The 19965-nt window shown below is 28.0% G+C and overlaps 4 protein-coding genes across 4 annotated transcripts; 1 reads left to right on the forward strand and 3 right to left on the reverse strand.

Moving 5' to 3' along the window:
• Positions 1–7783: 7783 nt before the first annotated feature.
• Positions 7784–8578, forward strand: GO595_004156 (leucine-rich repeat protein; the record flags this gene model as incomplete). The annotated part of the gene is made up of 1 exon (XM_067917257.1): positions 7784–8578. The coding sequence occupies one exon, from the start codon at positions 7784–7786 to the stop codon at positions 8576–8578; it is 795 nt and encodes a 264-aa protein (XP_067775694.1).
• Positions 8579–8911: 333 nt separating this feature from the next.
• GO595_004157 (uncharacterized protein) lies at positions 8912–11215 on the reverse strand (the record flags this gene model as incomplete). The annotated part of the gene is made up of 1 exon (XM_067917258.1): positions 8912–11215. One exon carries the CDS (start codon positions 11213–11215, stop codon positions 8912–8914), a length of 2304 nt encoding a protein of 767 aa, XP_067775695.1.
• A 197-nt stretch (positions 11216–11412) lies between these two features.
• On the reverse strand, positions 11413–12312 carry GO595_004158 (ZIP Zinc transporter family protein; the record flags this gene model as incomplete). The annotated part of the gene is made up of 1 exon (XM_067917259.1): positions 11413–12312. The coding sequence occupies one exon, from the start codon at positions 12310–12312 to the stop codon at positions 11413–11415; it is 900 nt and encodes a 299-aa protein (XP_067775696.1).
• A 618-nt stretch (positions 12313–12930) lies between these two features.
• GO595_004159 (AGC family protein kinase) lies at positions 12931–14250 on the reverse strand (the record flags this gene model as incomplete). Its single annotated transcript, XM_067917260.1, has 1 exon — positions 12931–14250. The coding sequence occupies one exon, from the start codon at positions 14248–14250 to the stop codon at positions 12931–12933; it is 1320 nt and encodes a 439-aa protein (XP_067775697.1).
• Positions 14251–19965: the final 5715 nt, after the last annotated feature.

Below are 19965 nucleotides of genomic sequence, written 5' to 3' on the forward strand. Positions count from 1 at the left end.
TCACAAGAAGGAATTGATAATAATACTCAAATTTTTTATTTGTTTTATTTCAAATTTATTTTAGTAACATATTATTACAAAATAATATTTGGAAATTATTTAAATTTTTTAATATAGCACTAATATATGCGACTTCACGTGGTTATTTAGAAATTGTTAAATTCCTTCTCGAACAAAATAGATTTGATGTTAATACTAGAGATATATTTTTTCATCATTTTATACTGATTATAAAAAATATTCGATGTTTCATAACATTTCAGCAAACAGCACTTATTCTTGCAGTCCAATATCAAAAAACAGAAATAGCTAAATTACTTCTTAAGCAAAAAGATATTGATGTTAATGCTCATGATATTTATTCTTTTTATAGAGAATTTTTTTCTGTTTTTTTATATTTCATTGACATATTTGGAAATTTTTCTAAATATTTTATACAGCGCTCATTTGGGCAGCTATGGGCAAAAGCACAGAAATGGTTAAATTGCTTCTCGAAAAAGAAGGAATTGACTTAAATGCTAAAAATATATATTTATTTTGTTTTATTTTTGTTTAGATAATTTTATATTTCAAAATTAAATTTGGAAAATATTCAAATAATTTAATACAGCACTTATGTTTGCTTCTTCAAAAGGTGAGACAGAAATAGTGAAATTACTACAAGAAGCAAGCAATAAAAACATTTGAATAAATGACTTTTCATTTTTTTTTTATTTTTATTTTTATTTTTATTTTTATTTTTTTTTTTTTTTTTTTTTTTTTTTGTTTTGTTTTGTTTTGTTTTGTTTTGTTTTTAAAAACCAATTCAATTCAATGAATCATCAAATAAAAGGAATTTTATTCCTTATTTTCAAGATTTCTTGATGATTATCACCAGTTTAATATTATTGGGAAAATGATTTTTATAACAAATTTTTATTCAAAAGGGGTTAGGAAATCATGACATTAATATCGTTCTTTTTCTTGAGGTTCTTGTTTCTAAAGAAATTCATGTGATTGGAAATACGATTGTTAAAATTTTTACCAAATTAGTGGGGGAAAGGTTAAAGAAGTAGAATTGCTCAGGGATAAACTTGCTTCATGAATTGGATACATTTCTGGAGTGATTTTCGATTTCTATAATTGTTTACTACAAAATCGGTAGATTTATCGAAAATTTTTATGCATAATATGAGTAGCGTAATCAACGTCTCAACAAGAATTACATTAGAAAGTCTTCACAGTGGAAAGTTGAGGGTACCAAACATCATTATTTACACCCAATTTGAAAATTGACACGAATTCAATACATATCGTTCAGTACAAATCCTGAGCAAATCCCTGTTAAAAGCACCAAAAAAAATGAAAAATCAAATTCAAAGTGAATGGGAAACACTCACATTAATCGAGAAGATGTTTTTTGATTTGAATGGAAAAAATCTTATGAAAATCAACAAATTCAATAATTAACAATTTTGATAATATTCATCCAATATCTTGCAACATAATTATTTCTCAAATTTTATATACTTTGTGTGCTACAAATATTTATGATTTTTGATATGTGTTTAAATTTTTTAAAGGGAAATTGAAGCACTTGAAGCGAGTAAAAAAGTCAACCCAAGCTTTTTCGAAATATTCACAGATATTCTTATTAAAAAGAATACACAAGAATCATTTTATCTTCTTGAAAATTTGGTTGAACATAATTTTATTCAACCAAACTTCATTCAAACCGTAAAGAATCCATATTTTTCACATTATATGTCAAAAGAGAAATAAAAAACTTGAATATTTCGATTTTAAGGATCAAATCCTAGATAATTATGAAGAACTATCAAAGAATGATTGGGAACTTCATAAACAATTAATTAAAGAAGGACATAATCCAAATGAAATATCAAAAATAATTCGAAATGATGAAATAGAAAAACTCCAAGAAATATCATCACAAAATGATTTTAATTTTAATCAAATAATTTCAAAATCACTTTATGAAAGATGTTCAATTATAAATGAAAATTATAAAATTGTTAGATTAATTGATTATGCAGCATTTTTCGGATCAATTAAATGTTTTAAATATTTACTTGTAAATGGCGCAGATTTAAAAGACACAGGCAAATTTTCTGTAGCAGGAGGAAATGAAGAAATTATTCATTTATGTAAGCAAAATCATATATCATTTCAAGGATCATTTAAAATAGCAATTAAATTCCATAAAAATGATATATTTAAATATTTATATGAAAATAATAATAAAAGGTTTAAAAACTTAACTGATTTAGGAAAAGAATGTATTTTATATCATAATTATGAGATTTTTACATTTTTACTGGAAAATGGAATGAAAATCAACGATGATATTATTAGTGAAGCAACACGAAATGGAAATTTATATCTTGTCAAATACTTTCATAAAGAATATCCACGCCTTCCAAATAATATAGGGTGGTCAAAAAATTCGTTCGCCAGCTCTTTTCTTTATACATACTTATGTGATCGAATGTAATAACATAAATATGGATTATATAAAGTGTATAGAATATTTTTTTATTTGAATGTTTTTTGTTTTATTCAATGTATATAAAATTATGCGCTTTAGAAAATTTTATTGTACGTTAAAAATGTACGTTAAGAATCAAATGCTAAACAGTATGGTAGAAATTCGGCCATAATTCATTATTTATGGCTAAAAGGCAATGACAACAAAAGCATACATCAAGAAGTACTCGACACATATGGTCCTAAAGCGATAACTCTCAGAACGGTTCAGAAGAGAACAAAAGAATTCAAAGAAGGAAGAAATACGTTAAACGATCTTCCAAGAAGTGGTAGACCCCAAAAATTAGATTTAATACCTATTATTCAAAATTATTTGTTGCACAATCCATACGCAAGCACTCGCAAAATTGCTAAAGACATTGGGGAAAACAAAAATACTGTCAAAAAGGTTTTGATCAAGCATTTATCAATGAAAAAGGTCAATTTTAAATGGGTGCCATATGCTCTTACCGAACAAATGAAAGCAAAAAGAGTTGAAATTGCCAGCATCTTACTGGAATTCCTTACAAATGCATCGGAAAGGAAGCTAGCAAAAATATAAATTCAAGATGAGACATGGATCTACTTTAAAAATGGAAGAGATTCAATGTGAATTGAAGCCGGTGCACAAATACCAACAAAACCAAGGCAAACAATTGGGTCAAAGAAAGCGATGATATCAGTAATATGGGGAATCAATGGAATGAAATCAATCACCATGCTTCCTCAAGGCAGTAAGTTCAACAAAAAGTTATTTTCCAATTGTGTGCTCGAAGATTTGAACAAAAAAATTCAGACAAAAGGGACATACCTACACATGGACAACGCAAAACCGCACAATGTACCAGAAAAATTAAGAGAATTAAAAATTAAAAGACTTGATCATCCCCCTTATTCACCGGATATAGCTCCTTCTGACTTCTTTCTATTCGGCTACCTTAAGAAATTATTAGAGGGAATGGAATTCAGCAGCGAGAATGAGCTTTTTGACAAAGTCCAAGAAATATTAACTTCAATACCAAAATCAATATTAAAAAATGCGTACAATGAGTGGATGAATAGGCTCTTTGCAGTAATCGAGACACATGGAGAATACATTCATTAATAAACAACTTTGAGAAAAAAAATTTATGGATTGACTGAAAAAAATTAGACGAACGAACTTTTTGACCACTCTATATATTACTTATTTCATCAGAAACAAGAAACATTGAACTTGTTAAATATATTTTGGAACAAAATGAAATCGATGTCAGCACGAAGAATGTTTTATTTGTTTCATTTAAAGTTTATTTTAGCAAATTGATATTTCATATTAACAATTGGAATTTGCTCATGTTATATTGTACAGCATTTTTGCTTGCATGTAAATATGGTTTCAATGAAATGGTTGAAATACTAATTAAAATAAATGGAATTGATATTCATGTTAAAGATGTTTATATATTTTGTTTAATACTTGTTTAAATAATTTTCTGTTTCAAAATAACATTTGGAAATTTTTCATGTTATCTGATACAGCACTTATTTTAGCATCTAAATATGGCAATACAGAAATAGTTAAATTACTTCTTGAACAAGAAGGAATCAATATTAATTATAAAAATGTTTTTTTGTTTTATTTAATATTTGTTATAGTAAATTTTAATTTCGAAATAATATTTGGAAATTATTTAAATTATTTAAAACAGCACTTATTTATGCATCTGAAAATGGTCATATAGAAATAGTTAAATTACTTCTTGAACAAGAAGGAATTGATATTAATGCTAAAGATATTTATTTGTTTTATTTAAAATTTATTTTAATAATTCTTTATTTCAAAATAATATTTGGAAATTATTTAAATTATTTCAAACAGCACTTATAATAGCATCTTGGAATGGTCATATAGAAATAGTTAAACTACTTCTTGAACAAGAAGGAATTGATATTAATGCTAAAAATATTTATTTGTTTTATTTAAAATTTATTTTAATAATTTTTTATTTCAAAGTAATATTTGGAAATTATTCAAATTATTTAATACAGCACTTATAATAGCATCTTATAATGGTCATACAGAAATAGTTAAATTACTTCTTGAACAAGAAGGAATTGATATTAATGCTAAAGATATTTATTCGTTTTATTTGATATACCAAAAAAGAAATAAATAAAAATAAAATAATATATATAAAATAAACGAAAGATTCATTTAAACATTATTTATTTCAAATTCACCAATAATAAAAAAAAAATGAAAATTGCACTTTTTTTTTGTCTTGTTATAGAACAGTGTTCTGCAGCACAGTAAACCGATAGAACTTTTTGATTGGTTTATATCGAATATTTACCCGGTAAAAGCCAAATTTCAACAATATGTCATTTTGATAACGTCGACATTCAATGAAGTTTTTGTGAAAATTATTTAATTGACGCTAAAATCATTTTTTTGGAATGTTGACAATGATAGTTGATCATTTCAGTCAGCAAACAATTGTTACACATTCATTACGTGGAGATAATGAATATACCAACATTTTAGTTCAAGATGAAAATTTTTGATTATCGAATATATTCAGAACAAATTTCAATGAATTGAATATTCATTACTTTTTTCTAGTATTATATCATCAATATTATTTGGATATATATCTCCATTAAAAAATATAAATTACTTCATCATTTATTCCTAATACTCCTCCTCTTCTTACGTCACATGTTTGTGAATTATGACCCCGTGAGTCACAAACTATACATTTATTTTTATTTTTTGGACGGAATAATTGTTTTTTGTCCGAATGTAATAATTATAAATCGAACAGTTTTCTGCTCTGTGTTCTTCACTTTTACATATTCTGCATGATGGGAAATCCTCACTTATAACTTCTGGTTCGTTTTGACTTCTCTTTTTATCCCTTTCTTCCGTGGGACCGCCATTTCAGGTTCATTCGATGCGTTTACTGGTAATGTTGTCATTCTATTTTTATATCAAAATTACTTAACTTCGAAAGTGATTCAGGATCAATAGTCATAGAAGGTAATGTCCCGAAAGTTATCCAATGTGGATGAATTAAATTTGTATGTGGAATATTTAATTTTAATGTGAATATAACACAAATAATGTGTGGACATGGGTTTCCATACACAATGTTTTGACCACATGTACAATTAATATGTGATTCATTAATTTCCACAACATTTTTCATTTATTCTTGTTCTTTATGAGCAACGAAATAATTATTTTCATTATTACCAACGATGATGTAATTTTTTGATTTTGAAATATGTGTAAATATCTCAATAACACATATCTTAAAAGCATTATGGGTAATATCTAAGAAAGGGAAAGTAATTGGACATAATAATTCTGAATCAAAAATTTGAGCATTTCTATATGATCTTTTCAGAGAACGGTTGTAATTTCTACGAAATTCCGCCAAAAACATTTTTTTTATTTTTGTATCAGACTTGATTATTCGATTTATAAATTCAGCAACTGAAGAAGTATTGTAGACAAGTGTGCATTTTTGGATGAAAGCTTCACAAAAATAATTTTTATCATTATGAATTTTTCTTATATAATTTACCAATTGCGCATCTTTTAATTGAAACAAAAATGAAAAGCAATTGTCAATATTTATTTTGTTAGTTGAATAACAAATTTTAGTAATCAAATTCTTTGCTTCAAGTTTTTCGAACTTGTTAATATCGCTTTCTTTAAGATGTCGATCGAAATTTTTTTTATGAATAGCGCAAAAAACATGATATGGAGAATGATTCATATCTGCTATTGGACTTCTATAAAATTGATCTTCATCAGTAATTATTACAACGTTTTCTTCTGCAATATCGGGAGTAAAAATCTGAGATAGAAGTAATGAAATTGTTTCATCAGTTTCAAATGCTAAGAAGCAAAAGCCACCTGAAAGAATGTGTCTATTATAATCAATTACATATACAGGTATTACAATCCATCCATTTTTCAATTTAGGGTCTGTACTATCAAAAAAAATTATATTCACAAACTTTAATAAGTTTAATTAATTCTTTCTCAGTCTGAGTCCAAATTGCACATATTAATAGCATTTTTTGTTCAGGATGAATATAATCAAATGAAACACATATTCCATTATTATCAACCATATATTTACACAGGCTTTCATATTCATCATCAATGGATGAAAATCTTACTTTATATATTATTCCAGCTATAATATTTGAAGGTATTTTTAGTCCTCTAAGTAATATTACTAAACATTCGTTAATCTTATATTGTTGCTCTAATATTGTTAATCTTATATTTTTATTCTTATATTTTTATTCATATATTGTGTTATTCTTATATTGTTAATCTTATATTGTTATTCTTATATTGTTAATCAGATTGTGTTATTTATATATTGTTAGTCTTATATTGATGATAATCTTATATTGTATTAATCATATATTGTTAATCTTTTGTTTAAGATTATATGTTATTATTAATCTTGTTACTCACATTATTTTTACACACTCTATTAATATTATATTATGATGAATATTATGCTTTTTATTGAATGTCCATCATAAGAGTGCATGTTCATTATTATGCATTCTACCGAACATTTTTGATTGAATTATTTCTTTGGTATTACCTATCGTTTTTTACAACGATAAATTACTATTCACCGATTAAAAAACAAACAAAAAGTATCGGGAAAACCGATTGATGGAATTATTTTCAAATATTAACGGTTATATGAACGATGGTACTGTTATCAGTTCATTATAATGGTTGATGTTCGATTCTACAATATGTATAAAATTAGTGTGACAAAAAAATTTACCCCAATCAATTATTACTGATTTTTTATATATTTAATATAATCATTTTAACTAATTTATATGAATATAAAAATAATTTGTTATTTATTTAGTCATATAACATGGTAATTTGAGTTAATACTATATTATTGTGTCGTAAAAAACCATGTCTATACAGAGTTTTCTTGAAATTTATTGAATATGAGAACAATTAAGTTCTATTTCAGAATGCAATGAATGTAGATCTATGTAAACCAATCAAAACGTTCTATCGGTCTACTGTGCTGTCAAAAGATACTTTTTTTTTTTTGAGAACTGATACATAAACATCTTAAAATAAAAAAGTGATGTACAAAGATTTTAATTGTGTGATTTATTTTTAGTTCAAAACTTTTCTATCGTCGGTTACTTTTCACAGTTCTCTGAGCTGCGGTTATGGCATTCAAAAAAAATTGGTTGCCATAATTTAAAGATGATTTTTTCATTGTTTGCGTTTAGTGTACAATACTATCATACTAGCAAAATTTATAACAGAGGAATCATTGATGATAGTTCAATTTCTGAGGATGATCAAGCTAGTATAGAACTTCTCACCATTGGCAGAGGTAACTACGAAATTGCGAATGAAGCTTTTAGCAATTGGGCAAAATTGACAGAAGTTACAATTGAGGATTCTATTGGGATAATTCATGACAATGCTTTTAAAGGATGTAATAATTTAAAAGCTGTTTCACTTGGAAATAACATCAGTTACATTGGGTCAGGGGCGTTTAGCGCATGCCCAAATTTGGTCTGCGTTCATTTCTTTGGTGAATCTGAACCAACAATTGGACAAAATGCTTTTTCTGGCGCATCCTCAAGTTTACTCATTACTGTTCCAACTTATTATGATGGCCAAAATTTTGGTGGTTTTAGTACTATAAAAGGATTTCAAATTTGCAACATTATTGACCAACCAAGCAATCCGAGTACAATACCATACATTGTTGGAATTGTTATACTCGGAGTTCTTGTTTTTGTGCTATTTTGTTGGTGCTTCGTAAAGTATCATCAAGTTAATTTATTAACTCAAGAATTAGAAAAAAAGACATCACATCACTCAAAGCATTCACAACAACATCAACAGGCCATGCCGGCACCTTCTCCTATGCCTGCGCCAATGCCTGTACAAGATCAATTACCAGGGCCAGAAATGCAAAAAATGTCTTTTGCTCAGCCATACAATACGAATAACGATGATTTTGATAACCCTTATATGCAACCATAAGAGAGTAAACTAAATGTGCGTTCTTTTTTCATGTTTTCTTGAGCTGATTGTCGCATCAAAAACTTATCGTTCAAAATTGAATGATTTATAATGCATCAAAACTAATTAAATAATGTGTGATAAAAGCCCAAACATCATAAAAGAATGGTATCCGATAGAAATTAATCCAGAGCCAGTTGTTATTCCTTTTACAAATTGTGCTGGTATTATTACAAATGATAAAGAATCAGTTTTATTCAGAACACTTCGACTTCAAAAAGAAAACAAAAAAGAACAAAACCCAAATACATCAAACAAAGAATAAAAACATCTTTTTTAATGATTAATTAAGCCTTAAAAAACATTATCGTCGAGCATTGTTTCCTTCATATCTTCATTTACACTATCATCGTTATTAGTCTTCTTCTTACAATATAAATAAACACCCAAAATCACACCAGATACAACTAAAACAACAATAAGTCCAACGCAAATATATACCGCAATTTTTGACCAATTTGTTCCACTATTTTCAGATTCATCAGAAGTCGTAAAAGGTGTTATTCCAGTTGTAATTACACTTGAAGCCGAAGTTTTTTCTTCTGTGTAAGAAGTCGTTTCTTCAGTATAAGTCATAGTTTCTTCTGTTATTATCGAAATTGCTGTTTCTTCTTCTGATGATGATGTCGTTGATGAAATATAAGGGTCATAATAATAAGCATCAAATCCTAAGCATGTTAATAATTCTGATTTAATACAATGACCAACAAAAACAACATTTTGATCATCATTAAAAGGTGAATCACCAATATCAAACAAAGGTTCATATGTTTCACAACTTAAATTTCTTGCGCAAAATACATTTTTTGTTATATTTTCTTTAAATTCTTCTTTTTCGCCATTATGAATTAATTTTATCATTGACGGATTATTAACATTTGTTATATTATTATCTATTTCAATAATTGGTACAATATCTGTAGTATATTCCAAATTTATTTCAATGTTATTACCAAATAATATATTTCCTAGTTCATTACTATGTATTTTACTTAATTTATTAAGTGTAATATTACATTCGATTTCTAATTCATTATTAAATGTTAATATATAATTCTCTAATTCAAGTTTTCTTAATGTTACTTTATTACCGTTCAAAAATATATTTGAAAAATCATTAAAATTATTAATTTTAACTTCATTAGTTATATCTTTCATAGTATATAATAATTCACTTTTAGTAAAACTTAAAATACTATTTTCAGGTAATTCATTTAATTCAAGTATTGACTCATTATATAATCCGTAACTAAACTCATGATTATAATTTCGTGGTGATCCATATAATATAATTTCATTTGCTTTAACATTAAAATTAAATCCTTTTGACCTTAAACGTTCAATTGTAGAAATTGAAGTTGAAAATGTTTTATCGACATAAACATTACAATCATTTACAGATGTTAAATCAGATGTTTCAGATAAAACTAATTCATGAAGATAAAGAGCATTACAATTAATTGTATTTTGTTGACTTGAATTAATTACAAGAATTGATAAACCAATTGTAGTTACATTTGATGTTAACGAAACACTACCTCCTTCATTAACATAAACTCCTGTTGATGTATTAGTGATAACACCATTAATTTGTAGTTCTGATGTAGTTTTAGCTATAAATATTGGGGATTCATTATAAGCATAACTCCAATCACCAGTATCAAGAAAGTTAACAGTCGATGATTTAGTAAATTCACATACAACTTGTGGATATCGATGTGATTCATTAAGAAGACCTAAGTTAATGACTGAAGAACTTAATGAATTCTGCATGAAATAGACAACGTTTGATGGATACCTCCCAGTGAACGTTATGCTTTGTTTGCCATCGATTGTGACTTCACTGCTGCCGAATGTAACGTTCTGCATCTGGGCTGTTAACACGAGTGAAGCTGTCGAATTTGGTTTGAGGTCTATTGTAATTGGTATGTCTAAAGATGATACATCTTCAATGTCAATGAGTAATGGAGTAACTGATGATGGAATTTTCGTTAATGTAGTGATGTCACAACAAAGAGTACCTATTGTAAGGCTTTCGTTATTTGGCGTAACAATTGAAGAAGAAATAAGTTGTAATGAGCCAACATAATAATTTGGATAATCGACATAGAGATCGACGTTATTAAGGATAACTGTTGAATCATGAGAAAGATAAGTGGACAAACCAACAAACGCCTTTTCATTAGTTGATTCTATTGTTACAGGCCGAGAGCAGCCTGCGAGATAAAATACTGGAGATGTGAAATTTGATGATAGGCGTACAGTTGTCTCTTTGTTAAATTCAATCAATAGAATTGGTACAGTAGGCGAATTATTTCCTTTTGTTTCAATTGTAATTTCACTATCTCCTTGTTCTAATTGGCGCAAATAGAGAAAATCTTTGCACCCATACGTAATGCTTCCTCTCTCAGCAGAGAGTTTGATCTCAATCTGATTATCAGAGATTATGATATGGTTCGATCCTGGGATGAGTGATATAATTGAAAAGTCATCATTCGAAACTGCTGAATTTGCAGAAATATCAAACTTTAGTTGCGGGGGAGGTGGAAAATGAATTTCTTTGATCGATAGAGAAGCAAGAAGAGGAAAGAAAATCATTTGACGATACGAGAAAACGGTTAAATAACTGAAAAGAATATGCCGATGATTTATGGGCTCTCAGAAAAGGCACTTTTTGTAAAGTTCGGGTGCCCGCAGACGATAGAAAATTCAAAAGACATTTCAATGTTTTTATCTGAAATATCCGCTATCGTAGTATTGAAATGATTGAATTTAAATGTTTTAATTCATTATATTTAATCCTCAGTGAATGATTCAATGATAGCAATGAGTAACATCCAAACTACACCAAATGTAAACATTCCGAAATGCCACAACTTCTCTGACACTTTCCACTCGTGTTTATGCTCGAACATTTCAGACCATTCATGGCAGCCGACGAACAAAAATGTTCCAGCTGAAAACGCTTCGATAATTCCGAGCGCGAGTGAGCTACTGATTTCTCCGAGGTAAATTGCAACTATAATTCCGATTGGCGACAAGACGGCGTAAATCATTATCATTATCCAAAACAAAACCTTTGTTGGTCTTCCGCGTACGATGATCAATGAAAGTGCGAATGCTTCAACAGGCTTATGGCCGACGATAGCGCAGAAGATAGCGATGGTGTGTGAAAGCTTAGGTAAAATTCCGAGTGCAATACCTTCGATGACTGAATGGATATCCATAATGACGTACAACGAGATCGTGGCAGCTGTCATGAACTTATTAGTAGTACCGAACTCGATCATTTTCACTTTGTGTTGCGGTGGCTGATCGATTGGCTGATCATTTATTGAAATAAGAGCTGAGCTTGCGATGGCATCGTACTGGTTGTTGTCGTCATGCTGATGCTCGCCAAATGCATCTGCGTCGTGCTCAGAATATGAGAATAATTCGACGAGTGTGAGAATTACGAAAAATGCTAATGCAAGTGCCGGGCCAAGTGGATACGAAAGGTTCGGTACCTTCTCGAGCTCTTCAGTTGACTCTGCCAAAAGATGTGCTAAACCAGCTCCAAGAAATATTCCGCCTGCTAATGACTCCAATCGAGACGTCCATCTGATGGTTGTGATAAATAATGGGCCAATGTTCCCAAGAATGGTTGTAACCAAAATAATTGCGGCAAATATGAATTTAAGGTGCTCGAGCTTCATGTACAATATGAAGAAAACGGTTTCCGAAACAACAGCCACACAAACGATGCATTCAATTCGCTCAATTTTTGACTGCGTTCAAATTTTTGTCAAATGTCTCCGAATGCAATTTCCCAATTTATAGACAATTTTCCATTGTAACTTAGAATTGTAATGTGATTTACTGTGTGTAGTTGTTATTTTATTGAGTTTGCATGAAATTATTACTCAGTTTTTTATTTAGTAATTGTTGAATTCCTAATTCAGTTTTGTGTTTATTTTGTAATGAGACTTTGGTTATCGATTTATTCGATAGTTTATTGTTTTAAATTGTAGAATTTGTGGAATGGGAAAAGAAATTTGAATTTCATTTTCATTGGATATAAACCATTCATTTTTACATGTTGACAAGCGGCAAACACAAGTTTATGGATATAAATCAAATTACACATTAAATATTTGAATGAAAGAAACAAAAACAAAATCAGTAATCATAAGTACATTTAACAACATAAATTTTTACTTTTGTTTTTATGAGAGAAAAATTTTTTTATAGAAAAAAATGAATAGTCAAAAAACTGCAAACAAATTTGTTTCAAAAAAGAAATTAAATTCGAAAGTGTTTTATTTACTTCTATTCTATTCTATAATCGATGAGTCTTGTTCATCATAAGTAAAGTTAAGAAACGACTCCTGTGCGCCGGGTGAAATTGACGTTGTATCGTCAGCCGATATTCCAGTGCATTCACTAGTGAACTTGCAATCAAAGTTCGAAGTGTCAAAAGAGTCGACGATAGATGGGACCCATTGGGGCCTCGTTTTCTTTTCGAGGACATTTTCCCAATTCAATCCCTTAAAGAACGGGTGCTGTTTTATTTCCTCAGCGTCAGTCGGACCTGATCCAATTCTTTTTTTGTTGTCTCTATTGAGAAGTTTCTGGATAAGATCAATAGATGTACTTGACAAATATGATGGAAAGTCAATTGGCGAAAACAAAATCATGTTCATTAGCTCGCTTTGGTTACACGATTCGAACGGTGAATGACCGCAAAGCATTTCGTATAAGATAATTCCAAATGCCCACCAATCAACTGATTTCGTATATGGCTTCTGTCGAATAACTTCAGGAGCTAAATACCCTAAGGTACCACAAAACGTTTTTGTTGAGTTATTTTCATCATTTTCGATGTTTTTTGCAAATCCGAAATCTGTGATTTTCAAATGGCCATCTGCGTCAACGAGTATGTTTTCTGGCTTTAGGTCCCTGTATATTATTCCGTGGTTATGTAAATGCTCGATTCCGAGCAAAATTTCTGCAGCATATAATTGCGTTCTTCTTTCTGAAAACCTTCCTTCGATCCTTAGTCTGTTGAGAAGTTCTCCTCCGGGAACATAGTCGAGGACAATGAACACGTTCGTTTTGGTTTGGAATGTGAAATGCGCAGATACGAGAAATGGATGTTGATTATTTAAAAGGATTTCGCGTTCGCTCATTATTTGTTGGATGTAATTGTCTTTTGCTATCTTCGACTTGTGCATTGACTTTAGGGCGTAAAGTTGCCCATTTTCTTCATATCGAACTAATGTGACTTTCCCATATTGACCTTTGCCAATGACACGAATCATAGTAAAATCGTTAAGGGATACTTTTTTCCTCTTTTGCTTACTTTGGAAGAGTTGTCCATCAATAACTTTTTTGATTGAATTATACCATATTTTCCAACTGTCTTCATTATCAGCTTTAAACGTAACGACTTTTTTGTCCGTCTTCAGGGAGAAACTGTACTGAATTTTTGAGCCTTCATTTTGTTGAATTTGGCAATTTTTCAAATCAAAGTTCGATATCTCTCGGCCATTTTCTTCAGTATACTCTCGAAGAATGTCTTCATCAAGCTTATAATAAAGCTTCTTCCAAACTTTAAGTATTCCTGTCTGACTCTTAAGATATCCGCAAACCATTGTTTTGATTAATAAACGTTAATGAATTCAATGCTTAAATCGATATTTTGTTTTGAAAAAGTCGTATTCAAATGAATTATTAAACGTACTTTTTGATAGCAACCGGTGCTCTACCTGACTTTCTCAAATTCAATTCAAATTCAGGAATGATATGTGATGTGACTTTCATTTATAATTAAAACTGTTTTTGCGATTAAAAGGAACCAACAAAAATATAAAAGATTATGATTTATGATGTTTCATTTCGCTAAATTTATTGAAATATGTGAATGACATATGTAATTAAATGAAAATTATTTATAATTGATTAAGCCAAATATTAGGTTTTCATAAATTACTTCAACTTCTTTAACAAAAAGTTTTTTTTTTTTAAATGCTGTATGCAGATTTAGGGTTTCGGATGGTTTTTAAGCGCATCGTCTTTATATCCAAAAGTAGATAACTTTTTCCCAATGACCATTTCATGAAACAAATCTTAATATTGAACTAATAATTTTTCGTTTTCTTTCTTAAATCATTTTTGAACAATATTAGATGAGCCATAACTATAGAAAATAACTCAAAAACATTAAACCAGAAGTTTTTATCGTTTTTTATTAATAAAATCCAAAATCACATTTATTTTATGGCGAATTACTGTGCAAAATTCTCCAAAATTATCATCATTGTTTCCAATCTTGCCATACTTGTTGCTGCAGGCACATGTGCAGTTGTTCTATATAAACAAGTTAATATAAAAGAATGGATTAAGCTCATACAAAAAAATGTTCCATTTATTTTTCTTGTTGTTGTCGCAGCATTTGCTATTGTAGTTTCAATCATTGGTTTATTTTTATTATGTTGTAATAACAAATGTTGGAAGATTACTTATTTATGTTTAATTTTATTGGTAATTATTCTAGAAATAATTGTTTCTGTTTTTGCTTTCTTATATCCTGATAATATTATTAGTCAAATTCAAGAGAATTGGGGAAAACCGAAATTTGTTGATGCAACTAATAAGTTTGAAAAAGAATTTAAATGTTGCGGGTTCTTGATTAATAATATGACAGTTCCATGTGGATTTATTAATAGGACTCAAAATACAGACCCTTGTTATCAAGCACTTAAGGATGCAATTAATGAAAACTTTAAATCTTTACAAATCGCTGTGATAATTTTGGTGGTCTTCGAAATGATTTTACTCGCGTGCGCTATGACACTCGCTTGCACAGCTGAACCAGGAGAAGGTGGAATCACAACTTTTAACTAAAAAATTAAATCCTAAGAAAGTTTTAACTATAAAAAATTTTGGTTTAAAGACTTCGCACATTTTTTCATTTTACATATAAAAACATTTTATTTAATTAACAAACTTCACTAATTCAAGGACCTATTTAATCAAGCATAAGTAACCATTTTAAGAAGTACATATAAATCTTATTTTAGATGTCTTGTATGTTGAATTGTTTTTAAAAAATGATTGCCACTTTTGAATATATTCTATCGTTTAATTATAAAAGTGCTTTTGGCATACGTTAATTCAATTGATTAATCACTTTTAAAAAAACATAAGAATTCAGGTATGGAATTACTGCATGAATTGGAGCAAAAAATATTTGGTATCAATGAAAAAAATATTAATGAAAAAGCACAACAAACTATAGAATTATTTGATTCAAGTTTCCCTTGTTCATTTAATTTTGTCATAAGTAATTTAATTTATTCAGCATTTCTCTCACATTTTCAATCAATTGATATATATTTTGATTATTTAAAATTAGTTCAAACAAAGGAAGAAGAAATGAATAAAAATAATCTCAAAATCATTGAAATTTTTGCAAAATATATTTCTAATATTAAATCTCAAGAAGCTTATTACTTAATTAACAACATGATCCGAAGAAATTTAGTTAATGTAAATATTACCAATAATATTAATTCGAAATATTTCGCACATTATAAAACTAAATCACAAAGTAAAATGTATATTCATGAAGAGTTTTATGAAAATTTTTTGAAACATTATAAAGAACTATCAAAGAATGATTGGGAACTTCATAAGCAATATGTTAAAGAAGGAGTTAATCCAAATGAAATTGCGAAAATAATTCGAAAAGATGAAGTAGAAAAACTTCAAGAAATAACATCACAAACAAAATTTGATTTTGATCAAACAATTGAACCATCACTTTATGAAAGATGTTCATTTATTAATCAAAAAAATGTTACATTAATTGATTATGCAGCATTCTTTGGATCTATTAGATGTTTTAAATATTTGCTTATAAATGGTGCAAATGTGCACTTCACAGGTCAATATGCAGTTGCAGGTGGAATTGAAGAAATCATTCATTTATGTGAACAAAATCATTCAAATTTTTTTGGAGCATATATAGCAGCAATTGAATATCATCGGAATGATATCTTTAAATATATTTATGAAAAAAATTTAGAGAGATTGATAATAAATTTAGCCATAAAAAGAATGATTTATTATCATCTTGTATTAACAGTGGAAATTTTGAAATTCTTTCATATTTGTTAGAACATTCGAAAATTAACGAATCACTGATTATTGAATCAGCAAGAGTTGGGAACTTATATCTTGTTAAAAAATTTCTCTACTGTAATAAAATTACAAAAAATATCTTTGTTGCTGCTTCTAAATCAGGGAATATTGAACTTGTTAAATATATATTCGAAAAATATGAATTTAATGTCAATGTTAATGATATAAATGTGTTTTATTTAAAATTTATTTTTGTGGTTTTATATAAGAAAATAATATTTGGAAGTAATATATAATGCTTAATTCTTCTCTTGCGTTAGCATCTGCAAATGGTCATATAGAAATAGTTAAATTACTTCTCGAACAAGAAGGAATCGATATTAATGCTAAAACTATTTATTTGTTTTATTTAAAATTTATTTTAATAAATTTTTATTTCAAAATAATATTTGGAAATTATTTAAATTATTTAGAACAGCACTTATTAGAGCATCTAATAATGGTCGTACAGAAATAGTTAAATTACTTCTTGAACAAGAAGGAATTGATATTAATGCTAAAACTATTTATTTGTTTTAGTTAAAATTTATTTTAATAATTTGGAAATTCAAAATAATATTTGGAAATAATTTAAATTATTTAGAACAGCACTTATGTGGGCATCTGAAAAAGGTTATACAGAAATAGTTAAACTACTTCTTGAACAAGAAGGAATTGATATTAATGCTAAAAATATTTATTTGTTTTATTTAAAATTTATTTTAATAATTTAATATTTCAAAATAATATTTGGAAATTATTTAAATTATTTGTAACAGCACTTATAATAGCATCTTGGAATGGTCGTACAAAAATAGTTAAATTACTTCTTGAACAAGAAGGAATTGATATTAATACTAAAGATGATAATTTATATTATTTAAAACTTATTATCATAATTTTTTATATCAAAATTTAATTTGGAAATTGTTTATATATTTTCATACAGCACTTATGAAAGTATCTTCAAATGGTAACACAGAAATTGCAAAATTACTACTTGAAAAAAAAGGAATTGACATTAATGCTAAAGACTGTATTTATTTTATTTGTTTAGAAAACTTTTTAATAATTTGATATTTCAAAATAATATTAGGAAATTATTTACAATGTTTACAACCGCACTTATATTTGCATCTAAATACGGCTTCCCAGAAATAGTTAAATTACTCCTTGAACAAAAAGATATCAATATCAATGATAAAGATAGTCTTTAATTGAATTATTTTGGTTTTGTTTTAAAAAATTGATATTTCTAAATAAAATATTGAAATTGTCTTAAGTATTTTGTAATTAATTGATGAAAGCAGCTAAAAATGGTCATGTAGAAATAGTTAAATTACTTCTTGAACAAGAAGGAATTGATATTAATGCTAAAGATATTTATTTGTTTGATTTAATATTTAATATTTTATTTTAATATTTTATAAAAATCTTTGGAAATTATTTCAATTATTTCAAACAGCTCTTATGATTGCTTCTGAAAAAGGTCACAAAAAAATCGTTAAATTATTCATTCGTAGGAAATTGGGTGGCAAAGGAAATTGCTTCGCTTTTTAACTAATTTTATTTGTTTATAATGTCTATTAGTAAAATGTTTACAAAATCCATCGTAAATTTAATGTTTTATACCAAAGCGAATTACCATTTTCGAAAATAGTCGCAATTCAATGTATTCAAGTGTTACAACATTTCGAATGAAGCAGAAGTTTTGGTTTTGTCTTCATTGGCAATACGAAAATCAAACATAAGCATTTAATCAATTAACAATGCACATTTGGAACTTTTCCTTCATTGCAATAAAGAATTGATACATTGAAACATCCTCTTGAGTTTAAGATGTTTTAAACAGCATCGCTTTCCGTAATGTATTCTGTTTGCATAGAAACATTCACAAACACGAAATGGAAGCTTTTCACAATCGATAAATCCTCAAAATGATAATTAACATGTGGTATGTTTAATCCGTTAAGGTTTAGCGTTGCAATTCTTTCATCGAGTGGTTCTTGGTGAAATGGTCTGGTTCCACATTTTAATAGATATCGTTTGTCATGATAATTTTCCTACGTTTGGGGAAATACCCATCTATTGTATTATCAGGAGAATTGAGATCTGTTTTTGGGCGTGGCAGGTACCTGTATGCATTCAAAACCAACTGGGTGTGAGCAAACTGTAGAATTGGTTTCAGTTAATTTTTTGTGTATTGTTGGAAATTGATTCAAGTGTATCCCCACACAGCTGTGTTTCGGTCGAAATGGCCAAAATAAAAAACACGGATTTTGCAATATTAACATTGGGTTTTTTCAAATAATATTGGTATTACTCCATGCTAATACACTGTTTTTTCGTTCAAAGTGTAATGAACATATGTTTATTAATGATGCAAATAATTATGATTTACATTTACAGAAAATTATATTTATTACTCTAATAATAATAATTTCATTATATCATATAGAGTTTAAAAGTTTTTTAAAAAATTATTATATTGATGAATATAAGGATGTAACTGAGAACGTTATAATTTCTGACTTAGAGGAAATAATAGAAAATGCATTTTCTCAATGGCCCTTATTATCAACAGCGAAAATTGGTAATTCAGTTATAAGAATATTATCATATGCATTTCAGTCATGTTCTAAATTGGAAAAAGTTGAGTTTGGACAAAATTTAGAATCATTATCGTATAATTCATTTAATAATTGTGGATTTGTAAATATTACAATTCCAGGTTCTATTAAAACTATTGGACAAAGTGCTTTTTGTGGATGTAATAAACTTAAAACTGTTATTATCGAAGAAGGCTTGATAACACTTGGTGATTATACTTTCCAACAAAGTGCAAATCTAAGAAATGTGAATATTCCAAGTTCTGTCACAACAATTAGATCAAATCCATTCGCTGGATGTCCAAATCTTCTATTTATCAATGTATCCAAAGAAAATTCATATTATGCAAATTTTGATAATGATGGCACTTTGTATGATAAAGACTTCACAAAACTAATTAGCCATCCAAGTGGAGATTTATCAATAACATTTACTATTCCACTTCCAATCACTTCCATTGAGATACATGGATTTGAAATGTGTTCAGCAGTTGAAACTGTTTTTATTGGGAAAATGTTAATTCAATCGATGCATGTGCATTTTATCGGTGCACTTCCCTTAAATGTATTTATTTT

This window comes from Histomonas meleagridis (genome assembly GCF_020186115.1).
Source record: "Histomonas meleagridis strain 2922-C6/04-10x chromosome Unknown contig_25, whole genome shotgun sequence".
Lineage (NCBI taxonomy): Eukaryota > Parabasalia > Tritrichomonadida > Dientamoebidae > Histomonas > Histomonas meleagridis.